Here is a 24,390-nt window from a genome sequence, read left to right on the forward strand (position 1 = left end):
ATTGATGTAGTTACATTTTTCTTGAATATTCCTGCCTAATGTTGAATTTGTGGACACAGTGAAGGCTTTTAATTTAAAAAAAAAAAAAAAAGGCTAATTATTAGCATTTTTATATGTTTGATATGTAAGTGCTAAGCTCCATAGATTACTTCACAGGTTCTCTGCTCATGCAAGTAAGCTTCCTTTTCCTATTCTTACCGACTAGAGAAGGCACCAAAGTCACTTAAATATTTTTCAAAGGACCTGGGATTTAAAGACATTTTAAATAGTGAGGGCAGCTGGGATCCCTAGTCATGTGGAAAATCTGATCTTTTTGGGAATTGAGAAGATCAAAATTCCTATGGAAAGACCCCCTCACTCCTATAACTTTCCCTTTTCTTTCTCCCTACAAACCAAAGCAAATGCCTCATTTAATCTTAGGATTTTGTCTGTGACCCCCTGGTGACCAATTTCATTCAGTCATATACTTTCAAAAATTTTTGTTGTGTTGGCATAAGACTTCCCAATAAACTTCTACAAAATAGGTTTTTTTTTTTAGCCATTAGGAGGGGTATGTGCTTTAACTTTGGTCAGTTGCAGCAGTCAATACCATTCTATTTAATATCAGTTTTCTAGTCATGTTATTACTTTACTTTGCTACTTGTAGATTTGTAGACAGGCAACACTTGATGAACTCTTCTAGAAACTCTAATTTTCCCATTTTGGGGAGATTGTGTGTCCCTCTTGTAGCCAAAGCCTCCCAGTACTGGTTTTGCTCTCAAGAGATAGTACATTGAGTCTCTCAGACTCAGATTTGTGTGTTATCTTATCTCCTATAGTTTACAAATGGCTTTGTTCTTTTGCAGTTTGAACTCACTACTGGTTAAAAAGGAAAGAGGATTCCTGAAGACTGAATAACCGAAGAGATTGATTATTGCAGCATACTGGCAACCAGGAGTGTTTTGTATTTGCAGAGGTAGTAGTAGCCCATTACAAGGAGCTGAAAATGCAACTGTCCAAATCTTTTGTTGAATTTAAATATAATGAAATGAACCATCAGCTGGGAGTAGGATCCATCATTCTTTAGAGGTTTCCTGAATGGGATGTGTTTCATACCCAAGCAATTTCTGTGGTCTGTCATTTGGCTCATTGGAAGCTTCCAATTTATTACGAAGAGTAATTCAGTCCTCAGTCCCTTCACCATAAAGAATGTATCAATGTGTGAGTTTGGTACTGTAGACCCAGAAAAAGGTAGAATAAATATTTTTTTGGGTCGAGTAGCAATTATATGCCCCCCATAGTTCCTTTTTCTGATCTCTTCCCTTCCCTCCCAAGAAATTCTCCCAAATCATCTTAAATTGAACACAAGAAGAGTTAAATGTTTTAAGTATTGAGAAGTGAGAGCAAGCATTTGGTTCAAAGAACATTTTTCTACTTGGTGATTCACTATGGAAAGCATGGCATTAACTTTTTCCCCAGGTTCTTCAGATTAGGAATGTGATTTCTAGCACTCTAGTCAATGTAATACAGTTTCAACTTCAATAAAATAATTTGGATATCCTGTGGATTTTATTATAATGGGGTTTTACTTGTGTAGGAGAAAAATATGGTTAAAAGAAAAAAAGGAGAAGGTAATTAATGTGTTTTCCACTTTCATCTTGAAAAATTTGCATTAGGATTCACTATTGTTCCTCTCATTTCTCATCCTTTGTTGGATAACCAACCCCCTTTTCCAAGTTTAAAGGTTCTTAAGATAGATCCTTAAACTCTGAATGATTTCCTGTTGAATTAAAAAAAAAAGATTCAGAGGTTTGCCTCGGGAGTTATCCATGAGTATATGTCAATATAAATGAAAGAGAAACCTATCATTAATTTGCCTAAAATCAGAGAGAGTAGGGCTGAGGGAATGGCTATTGTGAACCCTGAAATGGGCAGAAGGATCTGGAGTCCCACTGACATTTTCTGTATGAAAGACATTTATTACAAATCTCAGTCTGATAGATGCTAATATGATCTAAGGCTTGCTCTTCTGTGGCTCTGTGTGGACAAAGCTGAAAAGCATTTAGGAGCATAGGCAAAATAGGATTCTTGCCATAGCAGGTCCTCAGTGGGAGTTGATTAGATAAGTCATGAGGCTGCAAACTCAGTTCTCTCCTGAGCACTGTGACATGAGATGATATTCAATACATGGAATTGTAATATCATATTGAGGAACCTAGGAGGAAGCAGAAAATGACAATTTTGACTCAAGAAGAAAGAAAATCAAATTTTGAGGCAACTGGAAATCCCAAGAGACGATTTCAAGAATGGTGTCTTCCCTCTGATTTTACTCTGCAGTAGGGAAGAATGATGAAAATGTTAAAGATAGCAGAAAAATACAATTGTAGAGTCATGATGTTTTTTGTTAAGAAAAGTTTAGGAAAAAACCCATTGATGGAGGAAATCTGATCTTGTGCTATGGGGTCTTAGCTAGGCTTCTCTGGTTTTAAGGGCCTCTTAAGTATTTATATTTCTAAATAAGAGTAAGAAAATATAACACCCTAAGTTACATGTGAGTTAGAAGGTGTGTGTGTGTTTAGTTGGCTATGAACATTCCTCTCTCCTGTGAGGTATCCTTGATTTCCTACCTTTCTCCCTTCCCCCCAGTGGCCGGTGGTCAAACTGCTGCTTGGTGAGCAGCACTGTACATAGGCATTGATTCCAGCTCAAGTGATATGGCTGCCGTCATTCTTTAGGGAGGCACCTTCAGTTTCCTTCCATTATTTTAGTCTCCTTTTGGCCAAGGCCAGGGAAATTCTCCTTACCATCAGATGCTCATTTTTTTGACGCCTATGGTCTATTTCTTTCCTCAGCTTCTTGTTTTCATGCTGCAAGTGGACCATCACGTTGTGGAGATGGCTGTGGGGAAGGAAGAGAGTGTACCAACAGTGAGGGATCAGCATGGAACACAAAGGCATCTGGGACAGATGGAGAGAGGTGCTGTTTTTAGAATGATGAAATTTTGAAAGCTGGAAGGGGAATTCAGTTATCACTGAGTCTCCCTTGATAAAGAATATGGAATAGGCCCAGAGGGAAAGGATTTGTGTGAGATCATGTATCCAGGGGAGCAGCAGAGCCAGAATTGCACCAATCCTCTGATACTCTTCAGTCTAGGGTCCAACTCTGTGTTTCCAACTCTGTGTTTCCTTCCGTGAAATGTGGGCCGGGGGTGGACTTTGGACTTCTTGTTAGGTTTAATGAGGAAAAGAGGTGTCCAAGTTCTTTGTGAATTCCCTTGTCTGCCTCAGGGCAATGAATAAGGAAAGGGTACAGACATTCAGTCTTCATAAAGTAGGGTAACTTACTCCTTTTCATCAGTCAGTTGGGAAATGCATTTGACCTGCTCTTGGATCATGGATCCTAATAGCTCAGTGTTGTCTCTGTAATTAAATTCACAAGTGAAAATAATAATCCAGTCCCCCCACCCTGTCTCGCCCCCTTTTTTTTATCTTAGGCCAAAGTACCATAGCTTTGTAAGGTTCATAGTTTTATGGTTGGGAAGGCTGAGTGCTTGGTTCTATATTGGCAAGAAAGAGAATCCTGGCCCCTTGAGTTTATTCCAAGGGTTTTTGTGACAGAATCAGTGAAGTTTTGATGAAATAAAAAGAGGGTTTTTTAGATAGAGATGCCTTTGGGCCCAATACTATACCAGCTGGATGCTCCAGACCACTCTGATCTAATCCTTCTCAAACTCAGTATGGGCTGGAACTGAGGGGCAAGGATTATATAATGTTTTCATAGATGCATTTGGCTCTGTATGGAATGCCCCAGGGCAGTGAGGCTGAGCTCAAGGATCATCTTCCTCCTTACTTTTGTTCTTTCACCCAATGATGTACATTAGATGCCATCATTTCACTCTCCTGGTGAAGTGTCCAGGTGTCCTTGTGTGCATGCCCCATACTGTTCCGAAGGGCTTCCACCTGAGACAAGTAATAGGCCATATGGAAAGGCAAAAAGTGGGAAAGAGGCAGGGGAATAGCCCAGCTCACTCCTAAAGCTCAGGTGAGATCTATTCTCTCCCAAGGAGACCACCAACTTTGTGACCTATTTTGGTCTGAGGGTAGATTCTTAGGTTTATTTCCACTAAACTAGTTCTATCAGGTACAGTTATGGTTGGGAAGAAGGTAAATAGGAAAAGAGGAGCTTGGCTCTTAAATGCTCAGAAGAAAATTCTCCAGCACATTCTTTTCTAAACCCCTTTTGGATCCTCGTTCTAACCGACCCTCTTTCCCCCTGAGGTTTGGGAGTTAAGTTGTGTGCTTGTTCTTTGGTGTGTAAGGTGAATCTCAAATCCCAACACTCATCCTGTGTCCATGGACCCCAGGAAAGAATCACATATATAGGAAGTCAGAAGTAAGGTTAGAATGGGGGGGACCAAGAGAACTGCAGGTGGAGAGAAGCTCATGTACCTCATAGCTAGTTGACATATATCTGTGCTTTAAGATGGAGATTTCATCCTGTAGAAAGTCTTTCTATCAAGAAAAATCAGATGACAGTTAGAGTCTGCCGCCATGGACATCCCAAATCTCCTTCAGTTCCCGGAGTAGACACTTCTTACTGGGCTCAGTCCCAAGGTTGTGGGGCATTAAGGAAACCTTGGCCCAAGGAGGCTGGCCTGTTACCCTTTTCTCTTCTTCCCGTAGGTTCTCCTTGAGGGAGGCCATTTCCACCTTAAAGATCACAAGTTGCTCATCTTTGGCTGCCAAGAACTGGAGGTCACTCTCATGTGTCTTCTGCCAGAAGGCCAACTGATAGTTCATATCTTCAATCTGTTCTATGAAGGCTTCAACCTATGCAAAGAAGTGGAGTCCAGCGTGTGAGACAGGTCTTGACCCGGGAGCATTCCCTGCCCAGTGGGGGGACGGTGCTCCCTTTGCTCTGGGAAGCAAGAAAGGTTAGGTCCAGTTGTTCAGGAAGAAAGCACAGCGGAAGGCAGTGGTCATCTGAGGCCCAGGCCTTCAAGGGGCTCTGCAAACCAGCCCACAGACCCAGGAAGGGGAGAGGGGTGGGCGAAGCTTGTAACTTGAGGTGCCAGGCCATCCTGGGGCCTTGGGAAAACTACCAGTCTGAGCAGCACAGCCCAGGCTAGGCTGGCCAGGCAGGACTGGGCTGGGCACTCTTACCTCTTCCTCACTCTGCTGATGGAAGTCCTGGAGTTTCTTCAGCTCCCCATTGAGCTTTTTCATGCGGTTCTTATAAGCACATGTCTCCTCCTCCAGCTGAGACTTCTTCTTCTGGGTCTGCTGTAACTCTTGACGAAGCATGACTGCCTCCAGGTTGGCCTGATAGAGCTTTGGAGCAGAGGCCAATAGGTTGTGGTGAGACCAGCTGCACCAGCCAACCCTCCTCTTAGGTTAAGGGTGAAGGGCAGAGGAAAGCTTCCTCAAGAGACCCTGGACTGCATCTCATTGGAGGTTGCGTCCTTTTGGAAAGTTCTGCTTTTCTCTAGTGACAAGACCTCTAGCTAGTGCTTTTCTAGGTGGGTTAGGAAAGAGAAAGGGAGAAAGTTAACATTTTTGTTTATTTTTTGGAAAATTTTGTTAGAAAAAATCATTTAGCAATCATTTTTTTTCTTCCATTTTCTCTCCCTCTACTAAAAACAGACAAATCAAACAAGATAAAGAACTCCTCACAATAAATATGAATAGTTAAAGGAAATAAATTCTCACATTGGCCCAATCTCAAAAGGTGGTTTTTTTTTTTTTTTTTTAACCAGTGTAGCTGAGAAAAAAGTTAGCTGGGAGAGAATTATCGCTACACAATACTCAGCAATGGAAAGGAATTGCCAAGATTATTAAAAACCAACAGTTTTTTTTTTTTTTTTTTTTTTTTTTGCTCTCAAGTCCTCTCTTTTTCTAATAATCACTTGAATTTATTGATTAGTTATACAACTTTAAGGCAATCCATCTTTATCCATTTTCCCTTTTACTGCAAGTTCATCTATACTTGGCCCTTGGCCCTCCTTGGGACAGGTTTAAGAGCAGCCAGGTGTTGGCTTTTCCTTCCTGCCTTGATGGTGGTGGTACTATGGGAGGGGAGAACTAGAAAATAATCTCTCCTCTCCATTAAGGTGCCACATGATTTAGCTTCCAGGTTTTGTTGAATATTTTGGTCATAGCCAGGTGCATGGCAATCCCTGCCCTTGCTCTTCCATTAGTCCCCGTCCCCTGAATCTCATGCTCTACACTTCTGAGAAGTGTTTCTGTACAAGATGATAGGTGGTTATTCCTAACCTTCTCCAGAGCCTCCTTCAGATTGTCTTGATAAGCATCTGATGACTTTTGAGGTGGCTCCGGGAGGGAGGGAGTATCTTTGAGCTTATCCTTTTGATCCTGTTTTTCATCCTTTTGCAGATCCTTTTCTGGTTTCAGAGGTTCTTTCTGGCTCATCACCTTGGGGAAGGGAACACTGTCATCCATTTTCCAACTCTCACCACTAAGTACTTTTAGAGGTCTTGGGTTGGATACTCATGTGAAAACTATTGTGGCTTCTGTTTCTAAGCTCTGTTGATGGCTAATTTTCTTTGGGGCTATGTTCCCCATTTTCAGGAGTTTGGGGCTTGGTACATGATATTTCAAAGGAGTGTTTCATGAGTACTCTGGGTTAAATGTGAAGGTACAACCTAGTGAACTTAACATAACTTCCTAGAACTGCTGCTTTCTAGGATGACTTTTCTTAGTGTTGGAACTGACAAGAATATATTCCCTACAATCAGACTTAATATGAAAACTTTATATCTAGGCCTTAGAGCAAGCTATGTAATAAGTTATTTAGAGAAATGTGCTTCATTTGGAATAGAAGATCTAATTAGCCTTATTAGCCTCTTGGCCTCAGGCTCTGCACCTTTAGAATGGGAATATTAATTGCACTTACCTCATAGGGTTGTTGTGAAGATCCATTGAAATATTAGATGTACAGTACTTCATAAATGCCTGCCACTGTTATGATGTTAAAAGTTTGGTTGGCTAAGCCTTTACCTATCTTTGTATGAATAGGAAGGAAACCTAACCATGGGTATGTAATGCTTGGCTCCCCATCTGCATTATGTCTACATATACACACCCCCACCCACCCCACACACACAGGGTTGTCTATTGTCTTTCAATGCTGTATTCCCTTTTATCCATTGCAGTGGATAAAATGAACTTTTGCATTTATAGCACCTATTCTTGTGGAACCTCAAGATATTTTACCTTAAGAATTATTGTGTTGAGAAACAAGACTGAATGTTGTCTAACTTGTTAATACAAATTAGCTGTAGGATAAGACTTCCTAAAATTAAATTATTTTGTCTTCTGTCAAGAAAAATGTTTACTCTGGATTCAGAGGAAATGAAGGGATCCCTAAAAAGTCTGGAGTTAATGCTAAGAGCTTGAGAAATTGACAAGATTGAAAAATTCCAATATAAAGGTAAAATACAGAAAAGATATAGTTATGAGGAGAGGGACACTGGAAGCCAAAGTAGAAGTCAATGAGAAATCTGTTAGAGGTGCTATTATGTTCTAAAGTGACCAGAGAAACCAGGATTCATTTCCTTTCCATAATGGAGGAGTCAGAGCTTCTCTGTGATTTACCTGGGGAATGATTCCCCAACATCCAGTTCTTTTCAAGGCTCACCTCATTTTCCTTCACCTCGGTCGCCTTCTCAGCAGTCTCGAGTTTGTTTGCAGTTGAGTCCAATTGCTTTGTACAATGTTTCAGTGCATCCCGGAGGATCTCGTTCTCCTCCTCTAGTTTACCCACTTTCTCCTTCTCCTACTCCCTCATTGATCAAATGAGATAATATATGTAAAGTAAATTGCAACTCTTAAAGCATTATATATAAATGTGATCTGTTACTAGTATTGTGATTTAAAAGCAAAGTGCATACTTGCTACCTTTCTCTACGATTCTTCCCTTTCTCCTGTGATACTCTGACCCTTTTCTCTAGCTTCATTGACTATCTTTGAATTCTTCTAAAAAATTCCTCTCTTGCAAAGAAAAATGGGGCAAGTTTAGTTGGAAAAGAAATGATCTTGGTTTTCCTTTTCCTTTCTTCCTCACATTTTGGAAATAAGGGTTGGTAACTATCTACTGACTCTTACCCATTTCCCTCCTCCCCCCTTTGACTTCCATGTTTAAAAACAACCAGCAAATAATTAGCCATTGCCACTTGTAAATAAAATAGGGATAGGAAAGCCATGATTGGGAGCTGGTTTGGGGAATTCTACTAAAATAGTCGATCAATTATCAATATTAAAGTCCTCCCTATATAAAGAAAGAAGCTGACTATGTTTGAGTCATTAATTGAGATGTATAAGTGATACCCTGAATTGACAAGTGACTAGGTAGGGGCGAAAGATGACCAAGAAGCCTAGAAACGAGCTTGGTCATAGGATTTGAGGTATTACTTATTTACTGGGTAGTGGTGCATCTATGACAAAGGATGGATGACCTTCAATACACAATCATTGCTCAGAGCTGTTCCTTTTTCCCACCATTTGTGGTGCTCTTGGGTCTGCTCACCTTTTCTACCTGCTCTTGGATCTTCTCAGCAACGCAAAGCTTTCTTGAAAGTGAATCATATTGCTGGGTCTCAGCCTCGGGTTCATTTAATTTGTCTTTTTTTGACTCCTTATTGAAGGAAAAAAACCATTCAGACATTAGGAATTATCTGCCACCCCACATGCTCACACCTATTGCTCAGATCCACAGTTTCATACATCACATCTTGTGATGTGGGCCTATTCTCATCAATCTTTTCCCTCTTCTATAAACTCTTACAAAGAAAATTGGAATGAGTTTGCTTGGAAACTGTCTTGATTTTTTTTTGCTCATTTTCTCACAATCTAAAGAGGGTAGGTAGCCAGGCTACTGCTCTCCACTGTCACACATTTCTCCTTTGGTTTTCAGTTCTCAACCAACCAATTAGTTAATTAACCTCATATAGGAGTTGGGAAGAGGTGCCAAGGTGCAGGTGATTTGGGACTCCTATTAAATGTATAATTTTAAAAGTGCTCAAAATGGAGAAAGAAGTGAACTTTGCTTCAATAAGTGTGACATGAAAGTAAAGTGGCTTTGGTAGGAAGATAGATAGGTTTGGATTTTGATTGGGAAGGATTTTATATATAGCCTCGTACTGGGGAATGAAATCTGTCTGAAAGGATGGATATCTAGGATTACAGAATGACAATCCAGAACTGTCCATTTTCCCCACCATTTTGCTGCTCTTCACTCTACTTACCTTTTCTGCCTGCTGAAGGATCTTCTTTTCCGCTGAACTAGGTCTTCTTGTAGGTGAGTCCTGTTGCAATGAATAATATCACATATCTTATCCTTGAGATTCTGGCTATGCTCCTTGGGCTCATGGGATCTGTCCTCCTGCTTGTCCCACACATCAGTAATTATTTGTCACCTTAAATGCTTACTTCTAGCACCCTGGGGCACCACACTTCATTCATCCTGTGCTATTGTGGCCTTTTCTCATCAATTACTTTGACCCTTCCTACAAATTCCTACAAATTCTTGAGTGTGAGTTTGGGTGGAAAACAATATCTTTTTGCTCACTGCCCTCCATCAAATAATAGGAATAAGGATAGATAGCGTCCCTCCCCCCCCCACCCAGCTTTTCACTCCCATCCATTTCTCTTTGGTTTCCACCTGTAAAACAACCAATCAATGAAAAAAAGTAAGCTTAGGTTAAGTAAGCTTAAATTTTAAGGAGGTGAGAAAAGGCAGTGACAAGATGCAGGTGGTTTGGGATTCCTATTAAATCTATTTTTAAAAGCACTTCTTACATGGAGAAAGAAGTGACCTTTGCCTCAATCAGTATGACATAGAGATGAAAACTGGCTTTGATAGGAGGATAGATAGATTTGGATGCTGACTTAGTTACTTTCTGGAGAGTGATATATCCAAAAGACGGATGGCTATATTACAGAGACTCTCAAGAGCTATCCCTCTCCACCCACTGGACTGCTCTTGGCTCTAGCTCACCCTTTCTGCCTGCTGTTGGATGGTCTTCTCAGCAGAACTGTGTCGCCTTGTGGGTGGTTCCCATTGCGATGGATAACATTGCATCTTCTGGATACTCTGCTTGTCATCCTCGGGCTCACAGGATCGATCCTACTTGTCATTGAAGAAAAGCTCCAGATGTCAAGAATTACCTGCCATCTGAAATGCTCTTGCTCTTGCCCTGAGCAGCATTCCCACACATGTTGGCCTATTCTAATAAACTCTTTGACCTTGGGGTGGGTAGCTTTCTGCCTTCCACTGCCTTCCCTTTTTCCTTTGGTTTCCAGCGGTGGGGGAGAGGGGGGAAGGGATGGTGCTGAGGTGCATGTGGTTTGTGAGGCTTCTATTAAAAATGTATTTTTCAAAGATCTTCTTTCCATGGAGGAAGAAATGACTTTCACTTCATTATGTGTGACATGAAAGTGAAACCTGGTGTTGGTAGGATAGGCAGGTTTGGATGCTGACTAGAAAGCTGTCCTAGGATTTTAGGAGTTAGCTACTTACTGGGGAATGATAATCTGTGACAAAGAATAGATGTCTAGATTACAGAATGGTTGCCCCCTTTCCCTACTATTTGGTGCTCTTGGCTCTAGCTCACCCTTTCTGCTTGCTGTTGGGTCTTCTCAGCAGAACTTCGTCGTCTTGTAGGTGGTTCCCATTGTGATGAATAATATTGTATCTTCTGGATACTCTGCCTGTCATCTTCAGACTCATAGGATCGATCCTTCTCCTACTTGTCATTAAAACAGAGCTCTGGAGGTCAAGAATTATCTTCCACCTAAAACAGCCCACCCCCCAACATCCCAAGTCCTACACACTATTATGTAATGTCTTGACCTATTCTCCTTCATCTCCTTGGATGCTTCTACTATTCTCTTACAAAGCAAATGGGAGTGAGTTTGGTTGAAAAACTGTCTTGACTTTCTTTCCCCTTATTTACATAATAGGAATGAGTGTAGGGAATTCCTTGCCTGCTATTCTCACACATTTATCCTTTGATTTTTAGCTCTAAAACCACCAAGCAACCAGTTAGCCAACCTCAAGTAGGAGATGGGAAAAAGTCGTGTCAAGGCCCAGGTAATTTGGGGCTCCATATGTAATTTTTGTTGTTATTATTATTAATTTTTGCTGAGGCATTTGAGGTTAAGTGACTTGCCCAGGGTCCACACAGCCAGGAAGTGTTAAGTGTCTGAGGCCAGATTTTACCTGGGTCCTCCTGACTTCAGGGCTGGTTCTCTATAATCTTTATTATTAAAAGTCTCTTCTACATGGAGACAGCATTGACCTTTGCTTTGGTGAATACGACATGAAAGTAAAATCTGACTTTGGTAGGACAGATAGAGATGAATGCTGACCAAGAAGCTTAAGAGTGAGTTTAGTCACAGATTTGAGGCTGGTTACACACTGCCGAGTGATACCTCTGTGACAAAGGATAGATTCTATGTCTAGTTTGCAGGATGACTCTCCAAACATATCTGTTTCCCCACCATTAAAGTGTTTTTGGATCTGCTCACCTTTTCTGCCTGCTGTTGGAGCATCTTCTCAGGAAGGCTGAGTCTTCTTGTTGTAGAGTCACAACTTCTTGTTGTAGAGTCCCATTGTGATGAATAACATTGTGGCTTACACTGCACAATCTGGTGCTCATCCTCGTGATCACATGATTTGTCCTCATTTAAAAATAAAGTCACATACTTCAGGAATTAACCGCCACCTAAGTTGCTCACACCCATGGTTCTGAGCCACAGCTTCATACTTCAACCTTCTTTGCCTATTCTCATCAATATCTCTGACCATTACAAACTCTGACATAGAAAACTGAAGAGTGTTTGTTGGGAAAAGTTTCTTGACTTTCCTTTTTTTTTTCCTTTTCTAATTTTTTGGCTGAGCAATTGGGGTTAAGTGACTTGTCCAGAGTCACACAGCTAGGAAGTGTTAAGTATCTGAGGCCAGATTTGAACTCAGGTCCTCCTGACTTCAAGGCTGATGCTCCATCTTACTGCATCACCTAGTTGCCCCTTTAACTTTCTTTTTAAAAGAAATTTATTTCCTCGTTCACTTTGTAGAAAACAGGGGTTGGTAGTCTTCTGCCCTCTACTCCCCCTGATTTCTATTTGGGATTCCAGCTCTAAAACAACCCAGCAAACAACAAGTTAGTCAGCCTCAAATAGTAAGTGGGAAAAGATGGTGCAAAGCACCAGGGCCCTGGGGGTTACTATGCTCTGTATTTTAAAGTACTCTTCTTATAGGGTGAAAATATTGATATTTCTCTCAGTGTGTGTGACATGAAAATGAAACGTGGCTTTAGTAAAATTAAGTAAGGTTGGACGCATGAGCTTGGTTCAAAGGATTTTAGGTATTAGCCACTTACTGGAGAATGATAGCTCTGGGACAAAGGAAAGATGTTTAGATTATTGTGTTCTGAGCTGTCCCATCTCCCCACCATTTTGATGCTCTTGGCTTTGGCTCACCTTTTCTGCCTGCTGAAGGATCTTGTCAGCAGAACTGTGTCCTCTTGGAAGTGAGTCCCGTTGTGATGGATAATAATTCCTCTTATCTCTGAGACTCAGGGTGTCCTCTTCAAGCTCATAACATTTGTCCACCTGCTCACCATTGAAGAACAAAGCCTCAGACACATCAGGAATTAGTTGCCATTTTTAATGCTCATCCCTAGCACCTGAGGCTCAATCCCACACTTCATCCTACACTTGTCTTATACTTCTTGGCCTGTTCTTATTAATCTATTTGACTTCTCAAACTCTTGAATAAATAATTGGAGTGAGTTAATAAAACAGACTGTTGTGACTTTTGTTTTGTAACTTTCTTATTCTATTGTAGGAACAAGTAAAGGTAGCCTCCTGCTCTCCACACCCACCTGTTTCCATTTTGATTTCCAGATCCAACCAGCAATCAAGAAGTTAGCCAAACTCAAATAGAAGTGAAAAGGTGGTGTAAAGCTCCAGGTGGTTTTATGCTCTTTGATTTGGACTTGCTATTTTATAATACTTTCTCTAGATTGTAAAAGTCTTGACCTTTGTCAACATGACAATATGACAGGTGGTCTAGATTACAGAATAGCTGTTCAGATCTGTTCCCTTTTTCCACAATTGAGTTGCTCTTGGGTCTGCTCACCTTTTCCGCCTGCTGAAGGGTCTTCTCAGCAATACTGAGATTTCTAAGGGATGAGTCCCGTGGCAGTAGATAATATTGCATCTTATCCCAGAGAATCAGGCTGTCATTCTTGGACACATAGGAACCATCCTTCTCCTACTTGTCATTGAAGAACAAAGCCCCCAGACACATCAGGAATTACCCATTGCCTAAAATGCTCACCCCCCCAATACCCTGAAGCACAGTACCACACTTCATTTTGTGATGTTTGCCTTTTTCCTACCAAGTCTTGCAAAGAAAAGTGGAAGTGAGTTTGGTTGGAAACTGACTGCCTTGACTTTTTCAAATTTCCTCATCCCTGGGGAGCAGTGGGAATAGGCAGCCTCATGGCTTTCACTCTCACCCATTTCTTCTTTGGCTGTCAGCTCTAATACAACGAGGCAACTAATGAGGTAGCCAAGTTGAAAGAGCAAGTATGAAAAGCTGGTGCAAAAGTCCAGGTGAAAATACTGACCATTGCCTCAGTGAGTGTGATGCAGAAGTAATATCTGGCATTGGTGGGGAGATAAGTCAGGTTGGATGCTCACCAGGAGAGGTAGGAGGTAGCTTGATCATAGGATTTTAGGTTCAGTCACTGACTGGGGAATGACAGGTGTATGATGGGATGGGTGTCTAGATTTCATAATGACTGTTCAGAGTTTTCCTTCCCCTTTCTCCACCATTTTGGTGCTCCTGGTTCTGCTCACCTTTTCTGCTTGCTGAAGCATCATCTTTTCAGGAGCACTAAGTCTTCTTGTAGATGAATCCCGTTCCAATGGATAGCATTGGCTCCTATTTCTGAGAATCACGCTGTCATCCTCAGATTCAAAGGATCTATCCTACTCATCATGGAAAAACAAAGTCCCAGACAGCAGCACTTACCTGGCAGTTAAAATTTCCACTCCCCCCCTCCAATACCCTGAGCATAACCCCACACTTCATTCTGTGACTTCTTGGCCTGTTCTCATTAGTCTCTCTGGTTTCTTGTACAAACTCTTGCAAAGAAAATGGGAGTGGGTTTAACCAGAAAATTGATTTTCTTTTTCCAAAATCCTTACAATACAAAGGAGGAAGGAAAGTAGTAATTAGCCTCCTTTTCTCCACTCCCACCCATTTCTCCTTTGATATTCAATTCTTAAACATGTAACCAACGTAATGAACCTCAAATAGCAAGTAAAACCTGGATTTGGGAAGAAGATAAGTAAGGTTGGATGATGACCAGAAAGCCTATGAGTGAGGCTGATCATAGAATTTTAGGTATTAACTTACTGGAGAATAATAGCTCTGTGATAAAGGATAGATGTCTAGATTACAGAATGAGTGTTTAGAGCTTTGCCCTTTCCCCCCACCATTGTGGTAGACTTGACTCTACTTACCCTTTCTACTTGCTTAAGAATCATCTTCTCAGCAGCACTGAGTTTTCTGGAAAATAAGTCCTGTAGCAATGGATAATATTGTGTAATATTGTGTTTTATCCCCGAGAATGAGGTTGTCATCCCTGGCCACATAGGATCTATCCTCCTTCTCATTGAAGAACAAAGCCCCAGGCCATCAGGAATTACCCACTACCTAAAATGCTCACCCTCAGCACCCTGAAGCACAGCCCCTACTTCATTCTGTGATGTGTTTGCCCTTTTCCTACCAAGTCTTGCAATGAAAGTGGAAGTGAGTTTGGTTGGAAAACTGACTGCCTTGACTTTTTCTAATTTCCTCATCCCTGTGGAGCAGTGGGAATAGGCAGCCTCATGGCCTCCACTCCCACCCATTTTCTCCTTTGATTGTCAGCTCTAATACAACTAGGCAACCAACTAGGTAGGCCAAGTTGAAAGAGCAAGTATGAAAAGCTGGTGCAAAAGTCCAGGTGACTGGTTGTTACTATATTTGGGTCTCATTCTCTCCCTACATTGTGAAAATATTGACCATTGCCCTCAGGAAGGAGCGTGGTCATAGAATTTTAGGTTTAAGTCACTGATTGGGGAATGACAGATGTATGACAGGATGGGTGTCTAGATTTCATAATGACTATTCAGAGCTTTCCTTCCCCTTTCTCTACCATTTTGGTGCTTTTGGCTCTGCTCACCTTTTCTGCCTGCTGAAGGATCTTCTTCTCAGCAGCACTAAGTTTTCTTGTAGATGAGTCCCGTTGCAATTGATAGTATTGGATCTTATCTCTGAGAATCAGGCTGTCATCTTCAGATTCAGAGGATCTATCCTTGTCCTACTCATCACGGAAGAACAAAGTCCCAGACAGAAGCACTTACCTGTCAATTAAAATTCTTACCCCACCTCAATACCCTGAGTCATAGCACCACAAACTTCTTGGCCTGTTCTCAATTAGTCTCTTTGATTTCTTGTACAAACTCTTGCAAAGCAAATAGGACTGGATTTAGAAAATTGACTGACTTTCTTTTCCCAAAACCCTTACATATTGAGGAGAAAGAAAAGTAGATATCTTCCTGCTCTCCAGTCCCATCTATTTCTCCTTTGGTATTAAATTCTTAAACAAGTAATCAGTCAGATAATGAACCTCAAATAGGAAGTGGGAAAAGATGTTGCAAACATCCAGGTGATCTGGATTTTTTTTTTTTTAAAATCTTTTAGAGCTCTGTATTTTAAAACACTCTCCCTGTATAGTGAAAGTATTGACCATTGCTTCAGAGAGAGTAACATGGAAGCAAAACCTGGATTTGGGAAGAGGCTAAGTAAGGTTGGATGATGACCAGGAAGCCTGTAAGATTTTAAGTGTTAACTACGCACAGGAGAATGATAGCTCTTTAGACGTCTAGATTACAGAATGAGTGTTTAGAGCTTTGCCCTTTTCCCACCATTGTGGTAGTCTTGGCTCTACTTACCCTTTCTATCTGCTTAAGAATCATCTTCTCAGCAGAACTGAATTTTCTGGGAAATAAGTCCTGTAGCAATGGATAATGAGAATCAGGTTATCATCCCTGGCTACATAGGATCTATCCTCCTTATCAATGAAGAACAAAGCTCCAGATATCCGGAATTACTGGCTCCAGACATCCGGAATTACTTGACTTAAAATGCTCACTCCCAGCACCCTGATGCACAATCTCACACTTCATTCTGTGATGTGTTTTTTACCAAGTCTTGCAAAGAAAGTGGAAGTGAGTTTGGTTGGAAAACTGACTGTCTTGAGTTTTTCTAATTTCCTCATCCCTTAGAAACAGGGGGAATAGGCAGCGTCATAACTTCCACTCCCATCCATTTCCTTTGGTTTTCAGCTCTAATACAACTAGGCAACCAACTAGGTAGCCAAGTTGAAAGAGCAAGTATGAAAAGCTGGTGCAAAAGTCCAGGTTACTGGTTGTTAACTATATTTAGGCTCTTACACTCTCCCTGCATGGTGAAAATACTATTGTCTCAGTGAGTGTGACACAGAAGTAATATCTGGCATTGGTGGGAGATGTCAGATTGCATTCTCACCAGGAAAGGTAGGAGGGAGCGTGGTCATAGGAATTTAGGTTTAAGTCACTGACTGGGGAAAGTATATGACGGGATGGGTGTCTAGATTTCATAGTGACTATTCAGAGTTTTCCTTCCCCTTTCTCCACCATTTTGGTGCTGTTGGCTCTGCTCACCTTTTCTGCCTGCTGAAGGATTATCTTTTCAGCAAGACTAAGTCTTCTTGTAGATGAGTCCCGTTCCAATGGATAGCATTGGCTCCTATCTCTCAGAATCAGGCTGTCATCCTCAGACTCAGAGGATATATCCTCCTATTCATCATGGAAAAACAAAGTCCCAGACAGAAGCACTTACCTGCCAGCTAAAATTTTCACCTCCCCCCAATATCCTGAGCTACAGCCCCACACTTCATTCTGTGACTTCTTGGCCTATTCTCATTAGTCTCTTTGGTTTCTTGTACAAACTCTTACAAAGAAAATGGGAATGGGTTTAACCAGAAACTTGACTTTCTTTTGCCAAAATCTTTACATACAGGGGAGGAAGGAAAGTAGGTAGTTAGCCTCCTCTTCTCCACTCCCACCCATTTCTCCTTTGATATTCAGTTCTTAACCATGTAACTAACAGGTAATAAATCTTAAATAAGAAGTAGGAAAAGATGTTGTAAACATCCAGGTGATCTGGCACTCTTATTTTAGAGCTCTGTATTTTAAAACACTCTCCTTCTATGGGAAAGGTACTGACCATTGCCTTAGGGAGAGTGACATGGAAGCAAAACCTGGATTTGGGAAGAGGATAAATTAGGTTGGATGATGATCAGGAAGCCTATGAGTGAGCCTGGTCATAGGATTTTAGGTGTTAACTACTTACAGGAGAATGATAGCTCTGTGATAAAGGATAGATGTCTAGATTACAGAATGAGTATTTAGAGCTTTGTCCTTTCCCTCCACCATTGTGGTGCTCTTGGATCTGCTTACCCTTTCTGCCTCCATAAGAATCTTCTTCTCAGCAGCACTGAGTTTTCTGGAAAATAAGTCCTGTAGCAATGGATAATATTGTGTCTTATCCCTGAGAATCAGCTCATCATCCTTGGCCACATAGATTCCCAGACATCAGGAATTACCCACTACCTAAAACGGTCACCTCCAGCACCCTGAGGCATAGCCCCCACTTCATTTTGTGATGTGTTTGCCCATTCCCTACCAAGTCTTGCAAAGAAAGTGGAGGTGAGTTTGTTTGGAAAACTGACTGCCTTGACTTTCTCAAAGTTCCTCATCCCTGGGGAGCAGTGGGAATAGGCAGTCTCATGGCCTCCACACTCCCACCCATTTCTTCTTTGGTTGTCAGCTCTAATACAACGAGGCAACTAACGAGGTAGCCAAGTTGAAAGAGCAAGTATGAAAAGCTGGTGCAAAAGTCCAGGTGAAAATACTGACTATTGCCCTCAGTGAGTGTGATGCAGAAGTAATATCTGACATTGGTGGGGAGGTAAGTTAGTTGGATACTCATCAGGAAAGGTAGGAGGGAGCGTGGTCATAGGATTTTGGGGTTAGTCACTGACTGGGGAATGACAGGTATATGACGGGATGGGTGTCTAGATTTCATAGTGACTATTCATAGCTTTCTCCTTTTTATCCCCATTTTGGTGATCTTGGGTCTGCTCACCTTTTTTGCCTGCTGAAGGATTTTCTTCTCAGCAGCACTAAGTTTTTTTGTAGATGAGTCCCGTTCCAATAGATAGTATTGCATTTTATTTCTGAGAATCAGGTTATCATCCTCGGGCTCATAGGATCTATCCTCCTACTCATCATGGAATAACAAAGTCCCAGACATTCCAAGTTACCTGCCAGCTTAAATTCTCACCCTCCCAATATCCTGAGCTACAGCCCCACACTTCATTCTATGACTTTTTGATTTATTCTCTTTTTAATAATTGTTTTATTTTTTTCCCTGGTTAATATATGTGTAACTTTTAAAAAATACACATTTCTTTATGAGTTATGTTGGGAGAGAAAAATCAGAACAAATTGAAAAACCATGAGAGAAAAAAAGAACAGAAAAGAGAAGTGAATGTAGCATGTATTGATTTACATTCAATATCCGTAGTTCTTTTTATGGATGCAGATGGAGTTTTCTCTAAAGTTTGTTGGAATTGCCTTGAATCATTAAAGCACTGAGAAGAATCAAGTCTTTCCTAGTTGATCATCACACAATCTTGCTGTTATATGTACAATGTAGTCCTGGTTCTCTTGTTTTGCTCAGTATCAGTTTATGTAAATCTATTTCAGGCCTTTCTAAAATCATCCTGTTCATTTTTTTAAACAATGATAATCTATTACCTTCATATGCCACAACTTACTCATTACTCACTTGATGGGCATCTATTCATTTTCCAATTCTTTGCTACCTTAAAGAGAGCTGCTACAAAACCATCTTGCATTTTTACCCTCTATTATGATTTCCTTGGGATACAGACCCAGTAACAGCACTGCTGGGTCAAAGGTATGCACGGTTTTATAGCCCTTTGGCATAGTTCCAGATTGCTCTTCAGAATGGTTGGATCATTTCATAGCTCTACCAACAGTGCATTAGTGGGCCTTTTTGACCTATTCTCATCAGTCTTTTTCATCTTTGTACAAACTCTTGCAAAGAAAATGGGAGGGGGTTTAGCCAGAAAATTTGACTGTTTTTCTTTTTACAAAATCCTTAAATATAGAATTGAGGAAGGAAAGTAGGTAATTAGCCTCTTTTGGTATTCAATTCTTAAACAAGTAACCAACAGGTAATGAACCTGAAAAAGGAAGCAAAACCTGGATTTGGGAAGAGGATAAGTAAAGGTTGGATGACCAGGAAACCTATGAATGAGCCTGGTCATAGGATTTTATGTGTTAACTATTTACTGGAGAATGATACCTCTATGACAAAGGATAGATGTCTAGATTACAGAATGAGTGTTTAGAGTTTTGCCCTTCCCCCCTACCATTGTGGTGCTTTTGGCTCTACTTACCTTTTTTGTCTGCTTAAGAATCTTCTTCTCAGCCTCACTGAATTTTCTGGAAAATAAGTCCTGTAGCAATGGATAATATTGTGTCTTATCCTTGAGAATGTTGTTGGTCACATAGGATCTATCCTTCTCTTACTTGTCATTAAAGAACAAAGCCCCAGATATCAGGAATTACCCACTACCTAAAATGCTCACCCTCAGCATCCTGAAGCACAGTACCACACTTCATTATGTGAAGTGCCTTTTTCCTACCAAGTCTTGCAATGAAAGTGGAAGTGAGTTTGGTTGGAAAACTGACTGCCTTGACTTTTTCTAATTTCCTCATCCCTGTGGAGCAGTGGGAATAGGCAGCCTCATGGCCTCCACTCCCACCCATTTTCTCCTTTGATTGTCAGCTCTAATACAACTAGGCAACCAACTAGGTAGGCCAAGTTGAAAGAGCAAGTATGAAAAGCTGGTGCAAAAGTCCAGGTGACTGGTTGTTACTATATTTAGGTCTCATTCTCTCCCTACATTGTGAAAATATTGACCATTGCCCTCAGTGAATGTGACACAGAAGTAAAATCTGGCATTGGTGGGGAGGTAAGTCAGGTTGGATGCTCACCAGGAAAGGTAGGAAGGAGCGTGGTCATAGGATTTTAGGTTTAAGTCACTGATTGGGGAATGACAGGTGTATGATGGGATGGATGTTTAGATTACAGAGTGACTGTTCAGAACTTTGTCCTTCCTTCCCATTTTGATACTCTTGGTTCTGCTTACCTTTTCTGGCTGCTGAAACATCATCTTCTCAGGAGCACTAAGTGTTCTTGTACATGAGTCCCGTTGCATTGGATAATATTCGTGCTTATACGATCTGTCCTCCTATTCATCATTCAAGAAACAAAGTCCCAGATGACAGTTAATTTACAGCTTCAATGTTCACCATCAAAGCCCTGAGCCATAGTCCCAGCCTTCATCCTATAATTTAAGTAAGATTTGAGGATGACCAAGAGGCATGAGTGAGCTTGGTCATAGGATTTTTAGGTATTAACTACTTACTGAAGAATGATAGCTCTGATAAAGGACAAATGTCTAGATTACACAATGACTGTTCAGAGCTTTCCCCTTTGTTCGCCACTTTGGTGCTCACCTTTTCTACTTGCTGAAGGATGATCTTCTCAGTAGCACTAAGTCTTCTTGTAGATGAGCCCCGTTGCAATGAATAGTAGTGTATCTTATCCCTGACAATAAGGTTGTCATCCTCGGACTCAGAGGATCGGTCCTCCTCCTACTCACCATGGAAGAACAAAGTCCCAGACATCAGGACTTACCTGCTAATTGAAATTCTTACCCCCCTCCCTAATACCCTGAGCGATAGTCCTACACTTCATCCTGTGATTTCTTGGCCTGTTCCCATCAGTCTCTCTGATATCTGGTACAAACACTAGCAAAAAAAAGTGGGAGTAAGTGGTTGAAAAAGTGACTCTTCATTTTTCCCAAATTTCTTCCTTTACCAAAGAATGGCCAGAGTAAGTAGCCTCATGTCCTTCACTTGCACCCAGTTCTCTTTTGTTTTTCAGTCTAAAATAACCAGGTATTAATAGGTAGCCAATCTCAAAGAAGTGGAAAAATGGTGGTTCAAAGGTCCAGGTGGTTTAATGCTCTTGTTTTAACACTATTTTCAAAGCTCTTCTTACCTTTTAAAAGGATTGACCATTGCCCTCAGTGAGAGTGACATTTGGTAGGAAAATAAGTAATGTTGGATGATGAGCAGAAAGCCAAGGAGTGAGCTTGGTCATAAGATATTAGGTGTTAGCTACTTAATAGAGAATGATAGTTCTGTGATAAAGGATAATTGCCAAGGTTATAAAATGACTGTTCAGAGCTATGTTCTTTCCCTACTATTGTGGTGCCCTTTGCTCACCTTTTCTACCTCTACAAGGGTCTTCTTCTCAGGTACACTATGTCTTCTTGTGGATAAGTCCTGTTGCAATAGGTAATTGTGTCAAATCCCTGAGAATCAGGTTGTCATCTTTAGAGTCTTAGGATCTATCCTTCTCCTACTCATCATGGAAGAACAAAGTCCCAGACATCAGCTGTTACCTGTCAGCTAAAATCCTTTCTCCCTTCACCTCTAAATACCCTGAGCTATAGTGCTACATCCTCTGACTTTTTGCCCCATTCTCATCAAGCTCTTTTGACCTTTTCTACAAATACTTGCAAAGAAAATAGGAATAGGTTTGACTGAGAAATGAACTGTTTTGAGTTTCTTTTTCCAAATTTCCTAACTCATTGAAGAGCAGTGAGAGTAGGTACATAAGGTACATGCCTTTCACCCTTACCCATTTCTCCTTTGGTTTTCAGTTCTAAAACAACTAAGTAATCAACTAGGTAACTAAACTCAAGGAAGAAGTATGAAAAGCTGGTGTGAAGGTCCCGATGGTTGGGTTTTCCCATATATGGACTCTCACACTCTTCTTACATGGTGAAAATATTGACCATTTCCCTCAATGGGTATGACATGGAAATAGGACCTGGCCTTGGTGGGAGATAGGAAAGACTGGCTGTTTACCAGGAAAGGTAGAAATGAGTTTGGTCATAGGATTTTAGGTTTTAGTCACTGACTGGGGAATGATAGCCGTATAATAGGATGGCATCTAGAATATAGAAGGATTGTTCGGAGCTTCTCCCCTCCCCCCCAATATGGTTCTCTTGGGTCTACTCACCTTTTCTGCCTGCTGGAAGATCTTCTCAGCAGCACTAAGTTTTCTTGTAGATGAGCCCCGTTGACATGGAGAGGATGGGGTCTTATCCCTGACAGTGAGGTGGTCATCTTCAGATTCAGAGGATTGGTCCTCCTCCTACTCATCATGGAAGAAACAAAGTAGACATTAGGGCTTATTGTCAGCTAAAATTCTTACCCCGATACCCTGAGCTATAGTCCTACACTTCATTCTGTGACTTTTTAGCTTGTTTTCATCAATCTCTTTGATGTCTGGTACAAACACTAGCAAAAATGACTCTTCAGTTTTCCAAAATTTATTCCTTTACCAAAGAATGGCCAGAATGCCCTTTACTTCCACCCATTTCTCTCTTGATCTTCAGCTCTAAAATATTTAAGTAACCGGTAGCCAACCTCATAGAAATGGAAAAATGTGGTTCAAAGTTCCAGGTTGTTTGGTGCTCCTGTTTTTAGGGCTCTGTATTTTCAAACACCTTCCCGACCTTTTGAAAGTATTGATCATTGTCCTCAGTGAGAGTGACATGAAAGTGAAACTCACATTTGGTAGGAGGATCAGTGATGTTGGATGATGAGCAGAAAGCCAAGGAGTGAGCTTGGTCATAAGATATTAGTTGTTAGCTACTTACTAGAGAATCTTAACTCTGTGATAAAAGAATAGATGTCTAGATTACAGAATGACTGTTCAGAGCTGTGCCCTTTCCCCAATATTGTGGTACTTTTGGCTCACCTTTTCTGCTTGTGGAAGGCTCCTCTTCTCAGGTGCACTATGTCTTCTTGTAGATAATACCTGTTGCAATGGAAAATTGTGTCTTATCCTTAAGAATCTTAGGATCTATCCTTCTCCTACTCATTATGGAAGAACAAAGTCCCAGACATAGCGCTGTTACCTGTTGGCTAAAATTCTCGATTCCTTCTCCTTAATATCCTGAACCATAGTCTCACCCACCCCTTTATTCTGTGATTTTTTTGGCCTATTCTCATGAATTTCTTTGATTTTTTTCTCCAAACATTTGCAAAGAAAATGGGAGTGGGTTTGGCTGAGAAATGGATTGTCTTGACTTCCTTTTTCCAAATTTCCTAACTTATTGAGGAGTGAGTATAGGTACCTTCATGCCTTCCACACTCACCCATTTCTCCTTCAGTTCTAAAACAATTAACCAACCAATTAGGTAGCTAAACTCAAGAGGAAGTATGAAAGGCTGGTGTTGAAGGTCCAAGTGTTGGGGTGTTACTATATTTGGGCTCTCACACTTTTCCTACATGGTGAAAATATTGATCACTGCCTTCAGTGTGTGTGACATGGAAGTAAAACTTGGCATTGGTGAGAGATGAAGAGATTGGTTATTCACCAGGAAATGTAGGAAGGAGCTTTGTCATAGGATTTTAGGTTTTAGCCACTGACTGGAGAATGAAGATGTATGACAGAATGGGTGTCAGATTACAGAAGATTGCTTAGAGCTTTCTACTTTCCCCACCATTTTGTGCTCTTGGGTAAGCTCACCTTTTCTGTCTGCGGAAGGATCCTCCTCTCAGGAGCACTAAGTCTTCTTGATGAGCTCCGTGAAAAGGGACAGTATGAGGTCTTATCCCTGACAACCACTTTGTCATCTTCCGACTCAGAGGATCGGTCCTCCTCCTACTCAGAATGGAAGAACAAAGTCCCAGACACCACCAGTTACCTGCCAGCTAAAATTCTCACCCCCCCCAATACTCTGAGCCATGGTCCTACACTTCATTCTCTGACTTCTTGACCTGTTTTCATGAGTTTCTTTATCTTTTGTAGAAACTCTTGCAAAGAAATGAGTTTGATCAGAAAAGTGACTTCATTTTCTTTTTCAAAATTTCTCCCTTCACCAATGAGTAGTGAGAGTATCTATCCTTATGTGGTCTTCACTTCTGCCAGCTCTAAAATAACCAAGGAATCAATAAGGTAAATTTGGTTTAGGTGGTTTGATGCTCCTGTTTTAGGGCCCAATATTTTCATGTGGATTTATTTTGTATCCAGCAACTTTGCTAAAGTTGTGAATTATTTCTATTAACTTTTTATTAGAATCTCTGGGGTTTTCTAAGTATATCATCATAT

At 40.9% G+C, this 24,390-nt stretch overlaps 1 protein-coding gene across 15 annotated transcripts in view; it reads right to left on the reverse strand.

The window, feature by feature from the left end:
• Positions 1-1,937: 1,937 nt before the first annotated feature.
• Positions 1,938-24,390, reverse strand: part of LOC141554299 (uncharacterized) — a 72,665-nt gene continuing 50,212 nt past the window's right edge. For 10 of the 15 annotated variants that reach the window (XM_074286060.1, XM_074286061.1, XM_074286065.1 and 7 more), the window contains 30 exons: positions 23,809-23,943; positions 23,035-23,094; positions 22,291-22,425; positions 21,489-21,548; positions 20,715-20,852; positions 20,345-20,446; positions 19,589-19,648; positions 18,247-18,381; positions 17,559-17,618; positions 16,761-16,895; positions 16,011-16,070; positions 15,239-15,376; positions 14,535-14,594; positions 13,866-13,997; positions 13,141-13,275; positions 12,480-12,611; positions 11,526-11,678; positions 10,610-10,741; positions 9,994-10,122; positions 9,242-9,301; positions 8,524-8,631; positions 7,636-7,773; positions 6,252-6,410; positions 5,142-5,309; positions 4,641-4,808; positions 4,428-4,490; positions 3,829-3,938; positions 3,324-3,398; positions 2,784-2,877; positions 1,938-2,194 (listed from right to left, as the gene is read on the reverse strand). In XM_074286060.1, coding sequence (XP_074142161.1) covers positions 2,123-2,194; positions 2,784-2,877; positions 3,324-3,398; positions 3,829-3,938; positions 4,428-4,490; positions 4,641-4,808; positions 5,142-5,309; positions 6,252-6,410; positions 7,636-7,773; positions 8,524-8,631; positions 9,242-9,301; positions 9,994-10,122; positions 10,610-10,741; positions 11,526-11,678; positions 12,480-12,611; positions 13,141-13,275; positions 13,866-13,997; positions 14,535-14,594; positions 15,239-15,376; positions 16,011-16,070; positions 16,761-16,895; positions 17,559-17,618; positions 18,247-18,381; positions 19,589-19,648; positions 20,345-20,446; positions 20,715-20,852; positions 21,489-21,548; positions 22,291-22,425; positions 23,035-23,094; positions 23,809-23,943 — 3,306 coding nt within the window. In that variant the 3' untranslated portion in view covers positions 1,938-2,122. The remainder of the gene's footprint in view (positions 2,195-2,783; positions 2,878-3,323; positions 3,399-3,828; positions 3,939-4,427; positions 4,491-4,640; positions 4,809-5,141; positions 5,310-6,251; positions 6,411-7,635; positions 7,774-8,523; positions 8,632-9,241; positions 9,302-9,993; positions 10,123-10,609; positions 10,742-11,525; positions 11,679-12,479; positions 12,612-13,140; positions 13,276-13,865; positions 13,998-14,534; positions 14,595-15,238; positions 15,377-16,010; positions 16,071-16,760; positions 16,896-17,558; positions 17,619-18,246; positions 18,382-19,588; positions 19,649-20,344; positions 20,447-20,714; positions 20,853-21,488; positions 21,549-22,290; positions 22,426-23,034; positions 23,095-23,808; positions 23,944-24,390) is intronic. The other 5 variants (XM_074286062.1, XM_074286066.1, XM_074286064.1 and 2 more) reach the window with 5 other exon arrangements.

The sequence above is a fragment of the Sminthopsis crassicaudata genome, chromosome 2 (assembly GCF_048593235.1).
Source record: "Sminthopsis crassicaudata isolate SCR6 chromosome 2, ASM4859323v1, whole genome shotgun sequence".
NCBI lineage: Eukaryota > Metazoa > Chordata > Mammalia > Dasyuromorphia > Dasyuridae > Sminthopsis > Sminthopsis crassicaudata.